The 15,385-nt window shown below is 42.3% G+C and overlaps 2 protein-coding genes across 3 annotated transcripts in view; one reads left to right on the top strand and one right to left on the bottom strand.

The window, feature by feature from the left end:
* LOC308301864 (choline transporter-like protein 1) overlaps window positions 1–6,884 on the bottom strand; it is a gene marked incomplete at both ends in the record, with an annotated part of 33,000 nt that extends 26,116 nt beyond the window's left edge. Inside the window, 3 exons of the mRNA XM_080746011.1 lie at window positions 4,733–4,875; window positions 6,073–6,162; window positions 6,861–6,884. Of these exons, the coding sequence (XP_080602137.1) occupies window positions 4,733–4,875; window positions 6,073–6,162; window positions 6,861–6,884 (257 nt within the window). The remainder of the gene's footprint in view (window positions 1–4,732; window positions 4,876–6,072; window positions 6,163–6,860) is intronic.
* A 3,387-nt stretch (window positions 6,885–10,271) lies between these two features.
* Window positions 10,272–15,346, top strand: gpr137 (G protein-coupled receptor 137). 2 transcript variants are annotated; one of them, XR_013962924.1, is made up of 9 exons: window positions 10,272–10,410; window positions 11,071–11,640; window positions 11,986–12,035; window positions 12,245–12,479; window positions 12,798–12,950; window positions 13,262–13,390; window positions 13,545–13,657; window positions 14,347–14,625; window positions 14,656–15,346. XR_013962924.1 is itself a non-coding variant. In XM_080746182.1 (8 exons), exons 2-8 carry the CDS (start codon window positions 11,260–11,262, stop codon window positions 14,438–14,440), a joined length of 1,155 nt encoding a protein of 384 aa, XP_080602308.1. In that variant the 5' UTR covers window positions 10,272–10,410; window positions 11,071–11,259; the 3' UTR covers window positions 14,441–15,346. The 2 variants fall into 2 exon arrangements, 1 of the variants encoding a protein (XP_080602308.1); XM_080746182.1 differs by having other exon boundaries at window positions 14,347–15,346.
* The last annotated feature ends 39 nt before the right edge of the window (window positions 15,347–15,385 follow it).

Below are 15,385 nucleotides of genomic sequence, written 5' to 3'. Positions count from 1 at the left end.
CCAAGCTGTCTGGGCCAGATTAAGTATAAATTTGCCATCTTCCTTGCTGGATTGATTTACTGGAAATAATCTTTAGCAATGACAAATTGACATTTATTTATTGACAAACTGATTGCCACAGGAATCATCTTTTCAGTTCCTCAATGGCCAATTGAGTGAATGTTAAAAAATAAAGATGTTGCCACCTTCAGCAATGGGCCTGGTGTACAAGATACACTAGACCACTATGATACCCAAGTACCTGTCAAAATACTTTATAAACGTTAAGGATGTCCATGATTACAACACCAGAGGCAGCGCCACAGATCACTTTCAACCCAGAGTCAAAACCAACAAAGGATCAAACTCGTTCTTCTGCTATACCACCAAAATGTGTAAAGCCTTACCGAAGGCCATAAAGGAGTGTGGATCACTAGCATCCTTTAAAATTGCCCTGAAAAACCATTTACAGGCAGCAGCCGTTCGCAACTGGTAAAAAAACAAACCTAGCCCAGGCCTACCCTCCCCTGCCCCCTCTTTGTATATACAGTACTTAGTTACTGTTTGTTTAGAATTACTGTTTTCTTTTTTTTTTGTTCTTTCATTTTATTTTATTTACATATCTACTGCATAGTACTGTGTTCTATTCGTCTGTCATTCAATGTTATATGAGATACTTAAATGGTTTCCTGTGTAAATAAGCGTAGTCTTTTCTAGGATCTCCTTTTAGTAGACCTTGTACCAGTGAACTGTACCGTCATGAAACTGTACCTTTTCCTATGCAAACTTCTAATAAAGTCTTCAATCAATCAAAAACAATCAGATATTCTTTGCGGGCACACTTAACAGGAAAACAATAGTTTGAACAAATCTTTGTTGATGCATTATTGTTCAAAGGTGCTATAGTGGCTTTATTTGTAGCAACAGACCTCTCTCTAAGGATGGCAACGTCCATCGTCCTACTTTGTCCCCAAACAAGATATCTCCAAACATACTATGACTGGAATGCCATGGAATTTGCTGTGCACCCTCATGCTCCCCTGGATGGATCCTACTGTTTTGGGTGATCCGGTAGCCTTTCCTCCAATACCACCCTTAGAACAACATTTCCAATTGCATGCAAATATCTCAAAATGGAATGGTACCGTAGCATGAATTATCCTGAGCATATTCAAGCTCCCTTGAGTATGAACTATGAACCCTAATGATTTACAGTAGGTGACCCCATGGTCTTTCCTCCCAAAGCCAAATGTTTCACTCAGAGTCACACTCTGCACACAAGAACTTTCCAAATCTAATATGCGAAATGTCATGAGACTTCTCTGTCCAACACTTCATTTACTTCACTCTTACACAAAATCTCTCAAACTACTGCCCGGAGAATGGCTGGAGGATAAACCCTACTGATTCGCAAGTGGGGCGTTTAGAATGTTAGTTGATTTCGACTAAAGGCCGAAGCATACTCCACATTTAGAGCCAAATTCTTTTCGGTTCGGCTCTGCCCAAACTACAATATGATGTCATTCAGAGGTTCGGGGGGGCAGGTACCATCATTAATTCGGCTGTTCAGTGCCACCGAGATTTTGTGACTTACCGAACGGAACCGAAATAAATTTGCCTCGGCCCTAACTCTGACTATGTAATAATTGTATTATTCATCATGATAATATCATAAGTTACATGTATACTCTCTGCTATCTGCAATACTGCATGAGCTGCCCCTGCTGATGAGTCAGTGTGCTCTCTTACTGTAGTTCTACCGGCCAAGCATTAATTACACATCAGTTAATTTTAAGAAGAGAGGTGGGAGAGTGGAATTAGGTATGCACAAAAGATGAAGAAGGCTGAAATACCTGCCCACTCCCAATGGGAAAGTGTGCATTGCATGCATAAATACCGTAAGTGGCTGAGGAGGTTCACACACTGACAGTGAAGCTTTAGGGCTTTAACATTAGACAACTTCAAAGTTAAACATTTATACTCCTAAATGAAATCAATGAGGTTAGAAATTGACACATATACGGTACATACACGCAAAGACTATGTTTCACTTTTCATTAATAAAGCTTCAAAGATGGTTAGGTTTATTTCTGTGAATTCATAATCTCACAGCAACCGTCCCTCCTGACAATGAGATACACATAGACAGACCTAGCACAGACCACACACAGAGACACAGAGAGACCATGACACCTATAATGTGCACGCACTTGATGCGTGCATGCACACAGAGACAGAGACACAGATAGACTGTGACACCTATTGTATTCTGTGTGTCCCACAAACAAAGTGAGATAGACACAGAGCAAGTACAGCACCCACAATGTGTGCTGCGCATGTTTGTGCACACGCATGGGGCAGACACATCAAACAAGCCAATATGACAACACACCCCATGCACCAAGCACCTATGATATGCGCATACTGGATATAGAGAGAGACACACACCGCTTGACGGTAGTGCATAGAATAGACAGTGTAAGTATTATTATTGAGGCATGCCTCCTGGTACTTGATTATGTTGTGAAGAAGAATATTATGCAACATAGGCACTCGGGCGGCGCAGTGGTAAAATAGCTGTCCACCACCACAGAGGTCATGGGTTCAAATCCACCATGGTGCCTCCAGCTTTGTCAAGCGTCTACACACGAACACAATTGACCTGTGTTCGGGGGGCGGGGAGGGTGATAATTGTCACTGCATATAGTCATAAGGGTTGGGGCGGCACCTGTCAGCAGGGAGTGTTGGGCGGGAAGAGTAGGACGAAGGTTCTACGTCATCCCGGTGGGGGTTCCTCACTGGTAGGTGAGTCAGTAGGATACAACAGTGACAACACAGAAATGTGTGTGGGAGGAATTCATTGTCCTAATGACGCTAAAAAGCTAAACAAAAGAATATGTAACATGGTTACATGCAATAATATAATTTCTGCCATCCAGTGCTGCTACGACAAAGAGTAGCATTTATTCCTCCACTCTGTAGCTCTTTGAGCTCCATTGCACAAACAATGCTACTATCACAGCAACGCAGTCTTGCCAGCCATGACATACGTGATTTTACCTACACAATGACTACTACTGTATATGCAGTGTTGGGCAATATTACTATAGGAAAGTAATTTGTTTCTAATGACTTATTACTCCTTTAAAAAGTAATAATGTTATATTACTTGTATCAAGAGTAACATAATATATTACATTTTATATTACTATATTACTTACTTACTTATTTTTATCAAATATTGTATCATTCTATATTGGAACAATAAATATCAAGATTCAAGAGATTTATTTCACAAGGATGTATGACGAGTACATGCACTGTGAAAAACATGAATTGCGGTGCTCTATAATACACAAGAAAAACAATAACAATACTAATCTATCCAGTAAGACGCATAAGGGCAACAAGCGCGCCATGTCTTGGCCATCTGGCCAGTGATGTATATCGGACCAGTTACCCATATATGGAGACCCCAGGTACCCATATGGAGATCCATGTACTGTATATGGAGATATGCAGTGAGACCCCAAACACACTCAGTTATTCGTTATGTGAAAGTCATATGACGTCTATGACATCTGACATCATACATACAATTCATTGTATGCCCATATATGGAGATCCCTGTCTGTAGAACCAGCCTCACAGATATGGGCTGTCTTGGCCATATACTGTATGGATTCTGTTAGTGTGGTACAGTATGTGGCCGAAGTGGCCTCCATTTGGGCATTCCCATATGAAGTCCTGTTAGATATGGGTTTAATATTGATGACATCAGGGATCTCCATATATGGGAATAAAAGGGATTCTGTTAGTGTGGTTCCCCTGATGTCAGAGCGTGATGTCAGAGACCTGCATGATCAACATCATAACTTATGATCATGCTTAAAAAAGAACAGATCTAGAAGCTAACATCCTATACCATCACACAGTGTTGATAGCTTGTAAATCTGTTCTTTTTGTGTCTGCTGGACACACGAATATGGTATATAATCTGTTTGACCCCCACCTCTTTGTACGGTATGTATCTGTCTACTATAAAAAGTCACACATTCCAATGCCCATCAGCTGTACCTAAGGCCGGCTTTACACTGCCACTGAAATCTAGCCTGAATCAGATCTGAGTCACTTCAAAAGTGGAATCCGATTTTTTTTAAATAGTCTAAATCCAAACATGTCACATTCAGGTCACATGAAATCCGATTTTGAAAAACCACAGATCTGAGGACATCTGACTCAGTCTGAAAGCAGCAACCACATCTACCCCATAGAGTTATATGCAGGTCACATGCAAGTCACATCACATATTTACTATTTGATTACAGCGCACTGAGCACATGAGAAAAACAAAAGAGGAGAGAGAAAACACGTGAGCTAAACAGTGAAAACGAGAGAGAAGAGCGAAACATAAGAGTAAAGAAAAGAAGAGAGAAAAACAATATTAACGTGTGTTTACTATGGTCTATTATGTCGCATTTCCTGAACGTAATCAACCAGCGTCGACGTAGTGACGTAACGTCATGGCGCCTACGTCGTTACCACAGTAACCAAAGCATGCATGTCGCCGCAGGGCAGCTTTGGGCTAACGCTGTCTGAACGCACAGATCAGATCTGTGTCACTTGCAAATGCTGTGTGAAAACTCGGGCCAAAAGATCAGATTTGACAACCAAATCGGATTTGGGCTGGATTTGACTGCAGTGTAAAGCCGGCCTTAAAGTGGTGGATGCTGTGCACAAGAAGAACACTCACTTTCTGTCAGTGTGGTCCAGACCACTGAGCTTGACCCCTTCAATCAGCTCATTGCGCTGGCCACAAGTGTTGCCGTAGCTGTCATATCCGAAGACAAGCCGCGCAGCGCCGCCTGTGACAATGGTGTACCCACAGATGCTGCCCTAAAGGAAGAAGAAACAAGCATCCGTTAGGTCTTCAACAGGGGTTCCGGGACCCCTAGGGGGTCCTCAGAGTTACTACAGGGGGGCCTCAAAATCTTTGTGTGATAGGATAATTATTTTAAATGAACAACTCGAACCCTCGCATCCCTATTCTGAGGAGAACTTTGGCCAAAAATAGAGATCGAGGCGTTGAGAGCTTGCAGATCGGCTACTTTTGGCAAATACGTTTGGTGTAGAGGTAAAAAGATAGAGCAGACCAAGTACAGAGTGAAAGGTCAAATTTACCAAGTGTCAACGTTAAATATCTGAAGAAAAAACAAACAAACACATGAACATGAATTTGACAGTGCTGTCAAACAAGTCAATAGAAATCTGCAACACGATTTTATGCAATATGTATGTAGCGGGGGTCCCTGCTTTATCTCCCTCTCAGCTAAGGGGTCCTTGGCCTGAACACGTTGAAGACCCCTGCGTTAGCTGTTGGGCTCGGCTGTTGTTGTCTTTTTTGTTTTGCTTTCTCATGAACGACTTTCAACCTGGAATTCCTATTTTGGGCACTACTGAGATTTTTCCATTTTATAATTTATCTTTCAAGTCAACATGCCTTTAATCTCCTGGTTTTGCCTTATTTCAAACCAAGTTCAATACCATCAAATTGTAAATAGTTTTAATGCTCTGAAAACCGTTTCATTATCATAATAATGATTATGGTGATCATTACACAATTTCAGTTGAACTAACATTAATTAAACAAGGGCTGATGAAGGCTGCACAGGCTTAAATGAAAGTCAATCAGGGCAGACACAATTATTGTGCACTTAACCCCAAAAGGATGCTGCCTAGGCTAGGTCTGCAGTATTCTGTGTATATAGGCATTCCATGAATATAATCACTAGTTTAAAGGTATTCACTTTAGTAATTTTGCATGTGTTCTATGATCAATTCCATAACGGGTGATTGTGATCAAATACAATCTGCAGACAAGGCTGACTTTATGGCAATGGATTCCATACAACATTGTGGAAAATGTGAATGTAATAAGAGCAAGGGGTGCATGAAACATTTGCCACACTATGATGGCACAGCAGCATCTAATTAACAAAGCGGGAAGGACTTTCAGAGCTTATGTAGGCTCACAGCACAGTTATAACCATGTAATGAGCTAAAAGCAGATAATATGCTGAGGCTCGAACTCACCATGCCAACGCAGAAAACAGTAAATAGAAGGAACCACGGCAAATCCGTGCAACTTCGATCCACCAAGGGTCTCCATTCTCTCTTTGTCCTCTGGAAGCAAACACACAAAAAAACAACGTGAGCGCTTCTGTTGTGCAGCCACACCACCACCACCAGGTAATGTCGTGGAAAAACTGTCTGACAGCCACAGAGAAAGAAGATGAAGGCCCATTTCTTTTTACAAATAAATCTCACACGTAGGCTATTGTTGCCTATCTGATCCGGTGGCTCAGTCCATAACTGTAAATGCCGTTGTCTCTCAAATCATTTGTGGCTGGTAACTGCCATTCTCGCCCAATCAGAATAAGAAATCAACAATTAGATTGTTATCAATTGCAAATAAATGTCTTTGCAAACGATGAGAGCCGCACATTGGTAGTAGCGCACGGCGGGGAGTTTGTTTACTATAACGGGCTAACCATCTGGGCTATTTCTGGTATTGCCATCTGCTTGCAATCTGGTTATAGGCTATAGCTCCTGTAGCATATAGCCTTCTACAGTCGCAACAATAACCACACAGTGTGTTATTTGCTACACGACACAATGTAAAAGAAGGCCGACGTTGATCGCCGTGCGTTTCTGGATTCGCATTGTGGTTACATTGTAACAACACCCGACACTATGAAATATGACTGATGTGTTCGTGGATCGCTACAGTGTAGCGGCTCAGTCATTCCACACGATGCACAAGGTGCAACAATGTTGACAAGGGCATAATGGGTGGGTGAGAGAGGAGAGCGTCGCCTTACCTCAGTGCTACCGCAGCATCCCATTGCAGTCAGGGTTAGATCTGCGAAGAGCAGCTGAACGCTACACCACAAGACAACAATAACCCAAACTTGCAGGGAGTTGACGGCAGCCTACACGCTACGTTTACCCTGCATGAATTGCGCAGCACCGAGCGATAACGACTCCCGTGTTTAATGGATGATGGGCTGGTGGAATTGACATGTATCATCCACAATGCATACAAATTCCTCGCTGCTGCTACGTCCATCCATCCATGTATATTAGGGATTAATAGTTGAGGATTTGTCGCACCACACTTCCTGGTGGATCGTGCAGGTGCAGCAGCCGGAAAAGGAGTGTGGCAGCGTCCGTCCATTCATCTAATTGAGCATGCGCGTTGGGCACCCAGGCAGATAACGGGATGCGAATGCGATAGCTAACGGGATGATGATGATGGTGATGGGAGTGGGACATTGGTGGAGGATGGATAGTGGTGGGAAAAGTACTCCATTTCTTTACTTAAATAAAAGTATCAATACTGCAATGTAGAAATAGGCCTACTCAAAATGTAGACCTACACCTAATTGAGTAAAAGTATAAAAAGTATTGTATCAAAATGTACCAAAAGTAGGTCTTTGAAAATAGCAGATGTACAAGCTCACAATGCGTCGCGATGTGACGCATTGTGAGCTTGTAGATCGGCTATTTTCAAATATAGGCCTGTATGGATATGGAAATATATATAGACCTATATATGAATATGAAGTGGTTAATGTATGTTTTGTAATAATAACTCAAGTTGTCAAATAATTGTAGTGGAGTAAAAGTACAATATTTTCCTCTGAGATGTAGTGAAGACTGTGGAGTAGAAGTAAATGTATTGAAATTTTGAAATAATCAAATAAAGTAAAAGTACCCAAAAGTTGTAAAAACAGTAGACTACTTGAGTAATTGTACTTAGTTACTTTACACCACTGAGGATGGAGCCCGTAACTTCACTTGTGAATCTACTTTTTATATTGTTCATACGAAATAGGAACTGAACCAACTTTAGAGACGTGTCATACAGTTGGCCTATAACAGTAATATGTAAAATAAATCTACAAACTAACAGTGTTAGTCGAAAGCTGACAACTGTGTGAAGTAAACCTGCTATGAGGGAAAACAAACACTATCTGATCATATTAGTCCCTCTCTTAACAGAATTATTAAGCTAAACGTCAAGTTTGTCAATCATGGATTCATGAGTCTATTTGTTGTTTTATTCTCACGTTATAGAAATGTGAACATCGCCTGTTATTTATAGGTTTCCACAAATCTCTCCATGTAGTAGCCTATATCTCCATCATGATACATGAATGATGATACAGTATGCTAAATACAGCCCGATATCTTACAAGGTTTATAAGAACATCTAGCATACAGCCTAACAAAATAGAATTTACATATGCAACTTTTAAAAGTTACACATTTATCTAGTGATTATAATAAAGGGACCACAAGAACTGCTGTATCAGCAGAAAATAAACAGCAGCACTGGAATAGAACAGCTGTAGAATTATGGCAATAAATAAACATAAGTAACACTATAATCATTTTGAGCAGCTTACTCCCCTGAAATGATTCCAAAAGGACATCTGATACTGCTGGCTCATCGGTGCCCACTCAGCAAAATATACAGAAACCATACTGATACATTGATATTTCTCCATTACCCTTCTGAGCCTGGCCTGCTGTGAGCCTGCTGACTGAATCGTTGGGTATGGGTCCATGGCTTGCTGGGAGCCTGATGACAGTCTCGTAGGCCTACGGTATGGGTCCACCACGACTTGCTGGGAGGCTGCTGGCAGAATCGGTGGGTATGGGTCCCTGACTTGCTTGCCTGCTGGCAGAATGGGTTGGTATGGGTCCCTGACTTGCTTGCCCGCTGGCAGAATAGGTGGGTATGGGTCCCTGACTTGCTTGCCTGCTGGTGGCAGAATGGGTTGGTATGGGTCCCTGACTTGCTTGCCTGCTGACAGTCTCTTTGGGTCCATCTTCCTGGCTGTGCCAACATAATGTGAAGAGCAGAGCAATGCCAGGGAGATGCCAATCTGCATGGAAGAGAGAGCCTCTTTGTCCCATTGTTTTCTGTTGTACCAGGGGGAGAGTGTGTGTCGCGCGCGCGTGTGTGTGTGTGTGTGTGTGTGTGTGTGTGTGTGTGTGTGTGTGTGTGTGTGTGTGTGTGTGTGTGTGTGTGTGTGTGTGTGTGTGTGTGTGTGTGTGTGTGTGTCTGTGAGAGCGAGCCAGCTTGTGTAAGAAGGACAAAACAATGTTTACATGTCTTACATTTTTAGTTTTGAGACATGGCTATCATTTATCTTAACATTAAATTGTTATTTATACAATAAAAACAATTAGCTAAAGCAAATCTGGTTAGCTCTGTAGTTATTCTTGTGGTATGCTCTATCTATCTGTTGATAATCTCGGGCGTGCAAAGTGACCTATCCTATAATGTGATTATTAGGATTTTGATGTAGATTCATTTATATGTCTGGCCACTAGATGTCAGACAAATCACATTTTTGTGAACCTCTGCATGTTGGAGGACGGGATACGTCTAGCAAAAATAGCCATCAGTTTCCAGGTAGTGTACACAGGACACAGGTATCGTATCTCCTCTCATAATGATTTCTTTTAATTAAGCAAACTTGCTCGCCGGTTGGTTCACATTTCTATATTTTATGGTATTTTATGGTCAGGCACTCAGGCCACTGTGTTATTAATTTATAAACAGTTACTTACACTTGCAGTGGACGGCTATTACTTATTATATACTAATCTATAAACTCGCAATAACTACAGCTGATGTTATCGTATTAATAAAAGAGGGTTGACCTTTGTACCTGCTTTGTTGTAGAGAGAGAGAGATGGATTTGGATGGACGCTCAACTTTAAGATCCCATAACCGGGAATGATGTTTGTAGCGCTGTAATTGGATGATGGTTGTCAGGCAACCACCAACACCAATCAAAAAGCGATCACCTCCCCTCCCAGGAAATGGGATGTAGAAAGCTTCGTTCATACGTTAGGTTGAGCTGATTGACAGATTAGGGAAGTGAGGAAGCTCTCGGCCGATAAACAACGAGAGAGTGTTTTTTACTGGTGATTCAGTCAGAGTGTATGAAAGGGTGCGCTCGTTTTATTGTCCACGACATTGCAAGCGGCGCGAAGGCCAGCGGACCTTGGTCCTGCTCTTCGCCCCCGAGCGCCGCAGGCGCGAGTGGCCGCGAAGAGCGGGCCAGGGCCGCGCGGCCGGCGGAGCGCCGCGCGAGTTACGAAGCCGTGGTGAATGCAATCGTTATATTTATGCCCAGGCCGTAAGGCCTGGGCAAGCCCACGATAAACGCCCGCGCAGTCCGGTGCGCATTTCCGAACGCACCCTTTCCCCACACTCGGACTGAAACACCAGTAAAAAACACCATCCCGATAAACAACACTGGGTAAACAAACGAGAGCTTCATGGTGACATCGAAGATACAAGTTACCTTGAAGAAGGATTAATGACAGCTGAAAGAAACGCATAGCCAGGTAAGCATAGCCTAGGCCTTGTGAGCAAAACCGATGTATTCTTAGTATTTCAAGATGATCAATCAACATCAACTAAAATTGAGTTAGCTAGCCGATTTAGCTCGACTGTCAGTGTTGTTGAGAAACGTACAACCATTTGATTTCAGTTTCGATTATAACAGTGTCAGGAGGAGACTGTTAAACATTTGCGTGCCATTTAGGTTTCAGACTCAATTTTAAGGAGCTTTATTGGCATGAGAAAACATAGGTTTACATTGCCAAAGCAAGTGTCAAAATATAATACAAACAGTTGGAAAAAATGGGAACGTGTTGGAGGGGGTACACTACAGCATTGTGTAAACAGAGCTATGTCACATTTTGTTATTATATATAATATAGGTAGGGTAGGGTATAAAGCTTTCTGGATCAAATAGCAGCATTTCTTTTTTTCGCAATACGATTTGAAAAGCCTTTAAAATGCGTTTAAAGGTAGCTGCTGTGTTTATACTGTATGTGCACTGTGCAGTAGTTCTAGATGTCACTCAATAGTTTGTAGTCCTTACTCACCTAACCCTTCCAAATAACATTCTCTCAAGCTAGTCTCATTTATTCAAGGTATAAACTTGTATGCATTTTCATGACTTGCTGATTGATACATTTTTTGTCTGTTTTTGCTTCCAGAAAACCTCTCTGCATAATGTTAAAACCAAGCTGCCACAATGGATGTTGTTCCTATGATTCCCCAACATGGGGACTGCAGCACCTATAAAGTGTGATTTTTGCACACTTTAAATGAACTCCTAGTAACTATCTGCAAGAGGACAGACACCCTTCACTGCTGGATAAACTGGGTCTCTACTTCATCCCAAAATGGAAGCATCATTCATGCCTGCCATTCCAACCAACTCCACTCCATCTCCTCCTATAATTCCGCTGCGTCCAGCCGTGGCCCCTTCGGTCCAGCTTGGTTTTACCATCCTCTACGCCACCCTGTACGCCATCCTCTTCCTGGTGGTCTACGTCCAACTCTGGCTGCTCTTGCTCTACCGACACAAGAGATGGAGCTATCAGAGCACCTTCCTGTTCCTGTGCCTCTTCTGGGCCGCCCTCCGCACCACTTTGTTCTCCTTTTACTTTCACAACCCACTGGAAGCCAACCACTTGCCGGTGCCATTCTACTGGCTGCTGTACTGCTTCCCTGTCTGCCTGCAGTTCTTCACTCTCAGCCTCATCAACCTGTACTTTACTCAGGTAAGAGTGGCGAACTGGCGATGAAGGCCTTTGTCCTCCTCACATAGGTTGCTATCATAATGAAGTGCCAGCACACAAAATGTTGTTAGGTTTTGGGATCAACAGTCATAACAGAAGGAATGTATATAACACATATACTGTAATAGATAACATGCAGTATATAATGTTATTACAAATCTTAATTGCCTCAATGGGGTGTTCTAACCTCAATCATGGTAGTTCATTGACTATGAAGGATGACGGTGATCACATAACAGTGGCATTTAGTGTATCCCATTTCATTTGCTTCCTCTTTCCAGTGTCATTAAAGTGCTCTACATTTAATCAGTTTTCCTCCCCCCACAGGTGTTGCTGAAAGTAAAGGAGATATACAGTTCACAGCCTGGAAAAGCATTGTGAGTTCTGCTCATAAATAATAACCTGTTTACACTGACAGTTGGCCTCTTGGAATGTATTATTCGGTCATAACTTTTGCAAATTCATAGAGCAATTGAGTGGCGTAAAAATGGCTCCTATTTTTAACCTACATTTTCTGCATTGTAACATCTGTATTTAATGGCGTTTCTTTCTGACTCAGTCATTGCTGTTTCTTTGTCCCTCCTAGGTGGCTAGCACGCTGTGTATATGGTCTGTTGAGTGCTGTCTTCCTGTGTGTTAACGTGGTGTGCGCGGCTCTCGGTGAGCGAGGCAACAGGCCGGGGGAGCGGACCTGGACACTGGTGCTTGTCCGGGTTCTAGTCAATGACCTGCTCTTCATTCTGGAGGCCGTGTGTCTAGTAGCCTTGCTGTTGCTCCTGACCCGACACTCACGCTCCGCCGGCCCCTACCTGAACAGCAAGGTGCACTAAGCCACTTCACGTTGACAGACTAACTACACACACAATGAAAATACAATGCTTCCAGTTTGGTCAAACGCTCCAACAGCGTTTGTGGGTGGATTACTGGTTGTGGCGCCTGTTGGCTTGTGGTGACTTGGTTGCCAAACTTGCTCACTCCCTCCCCAGGACAACAGTGGGGATTGGCAGCGACAGGGACCACAGACCACACAGTGGCAATTGGCGATTAAATTGGGATTAAATTGGGAGACCATTATCAGTTGTCAGGCAGTACACTCCGTGTAGGCTAATGGTGTTTTTTTTCCCTTCATATTTTTCCAGGGCACCACGCTGTGGCATACAGCAGCATTGGGGGTAACAGTCATTCTGCTGTTTGCCAGCCGAGCTTGCTACAACCTGGCCGTCCTCTCTCTCTCCCAGAGTCACCATGATGTGGAGTCTTTTGACTTTGATTGGTACAACGTCTCTGACCAGGTAATCATCACCCAGCCAAATGGGATATAAGTTAGAGGTAATGCTACCATGCTAACTTTAGTCTTCCATCTAGTTTGACTGAAGCTGGATCCAATTGTTAATTCTCCATTAACCACTTAAAAGCCCATACAACTAAAGATATAACAGAACCAGACAATGCTTCCTTGGTCATTCTGTACATTTTGGATCATTCAATTTACGTACCCAAAATATTATATTTTTGAAATGTTTACTTTTTGTCAGGTCTCGCTACAATCAAAACTTACCATTCGGTGAAATCAAATTTGGAGCTTGATCTTGTCTTCCTTTAGGCTGACCTGCGAAATGAGCTGGGAGACAGGGGATACCTGGCATTCGGAGCAATCCTCTTCATATGGGAACTACTGCCAACCAGTCTCCTCATTCTTATCTTTAGGGTGCGTCGGCCTACTCAAGAGAAGGTCAGTGATCTGTCAAGTGTAGCATTCAAAACTTAGTGGACTGTGACAGTATTAATTAACTTTTGTTTTTCTTCTGAGGAATGCAAATATCAAAATCTACCGTAGCCATATAAAGCACTGTTAAAATCTCTGATCTTATTTTCGATTTCCCAAGGTCTGTAGCATTAACACCAGGGTTTTACCTCGCCCATATTTCTTCGATGATCCCCAGGGAAGCGATGGGGACTCACCTATTCCTTGGGCACATAGTACACATCCACACACAAGGTATAGTTTACCTGCCGTTATTCCAATAATGTCTTCAGTCTTGACTCAGTCTTGATTATTCTCACTTGCCTCGTTGTAGGGAAATCTTGTTGTTGTCCTTGAATGTTATTGTTTGTAGGGCCACCCTGGTGGCTCAACGAGTTTGTGTGCATACCACACAGCTGCAACATTCTGGGATTGAATACGACTCAAAACGTCATACTAAACAAGAAGCTGTGCTTTAAGTTTAAAAATCACACCAGTGTGAACTGAACAGTGTCCATTAACTGTGTGTGTGTGTGTGTGTGTGTGTGTGTGTGTGTGTGTGTGTGTGTGTGTGTGTGTGTGTGTGTGTGTGTGTGTGTGTGTGTGTGTGTGTGTGTGTGTGTGTGTGTGTGTGTGTGTGCGCGCATGTACATTTCAAGGCTGCTCAACAGCATCTCTCTGGTCACCCAGCGGTACTCGGGCTACATACAGACACACACGCATACATGGACGCATACACACACGGCCACGCTATGAGACGGTGTAACCACCACTCAAAAATTACCTTGTTTGACTCATTACCATTACTTATTGAAATGTAACTGGCATGCCTATATTGTAATAAGTGTCTTATGAATGAAAAATGCCCAACTAAAATTCAACATGTCATATTTTTTATGTAAGTATATCATTACTAATGTTTAACATTCATTGCACTCTCTCAGCTGGTATGGATCGGAGACAACGCCTCTTCTCTTTGCCAGCAATCCACCAGACCAGAACCACCACCACTCCTTCTATTCTACCCCCCAGAACTGATCCTGAAATGTGATAAAAGGTGCTAGGAAAGTTTCCCATTGATGATTCCCATCTCAAGGACATGCCGCACACAGCTACCGGCCAGTACCTCATTCACGAGGTAGTTTTTGCACTGAAACCTCAGGAATCCCTCAGCCAGGGCTGATTATGCACCTTTAAATGTTTTGTAATTCTATTAGTTATTAGTACATGGAACGTCAACCGGTGAAATGCAGCTGCTTCTCATTTTGAAGGGAGAAGGGTTAGCCTAAATATTTTTAGTTTACTACCCGATATGCGTTGATAAACAATATGATTATCATCCTAAACATCTACAACTTTTATATTTTGAATTACTTCATTACACCAACACCAAGCTGAATTACCGTAATTTCCTTTTACTATGGCCTAGTAAATGTATTGCACTTTTTGGAGCAATTCTACATTGAAAATGGTTTTGTTCGGTGACTCTTCCATATACCACTAGTTACTGACTTCTACTTTAGGGGCCACTACTATGTTTTCTTTTAAGCTTGTGTTTGTCGTTTGTGACCATTGGAAAGGGAATTTCAGTTTTTTTTTTTTTTACAATTTAGATTGAGATTACGTTATTTAACAATAACCAGCATTTTACCTTGTGTAGCAAAACAAATAAAGAATCAGAATAGAGGGTATGCGCATGCATAAATGGCAAAGTGAGTTTAATGTTGTCTAATGCAATCAGATTTCTGTTTGGATGTATGGGCTGTCAAGGCCGGAAAGTAGTTTGTTGCCACTACATCAGTAGGCGTTCCCACATAACGTCCTGGTATGATGATGTCACGCGCATAACCTCTATACTTAAATTATTTGGCTAGGATCAGGATTTCCTCATTGCAATGTAACCACGTTTCACTAATGGGCTTTCCCCTAAAGTGTTGTTTTCTGTCAGCATCAATCCAATAAAAACATACAAAATGTTTTGTT

This window comes from Nannobrachium achirus (genome assembly GCF_963921795.1).
Source record: "Nannobrachium achirus genome assembly, chromosome: 17".
Taxonomy (NCBI): Eukaryota; Metazoa; Chordata; class Actinopteri; order Myctophiformes; family Myctophidae; genus Nannobrachium; species Nannobrachium achirus.
This window is presented reverse-complemented; position numbering and strand designations above follow the sequence as displayed.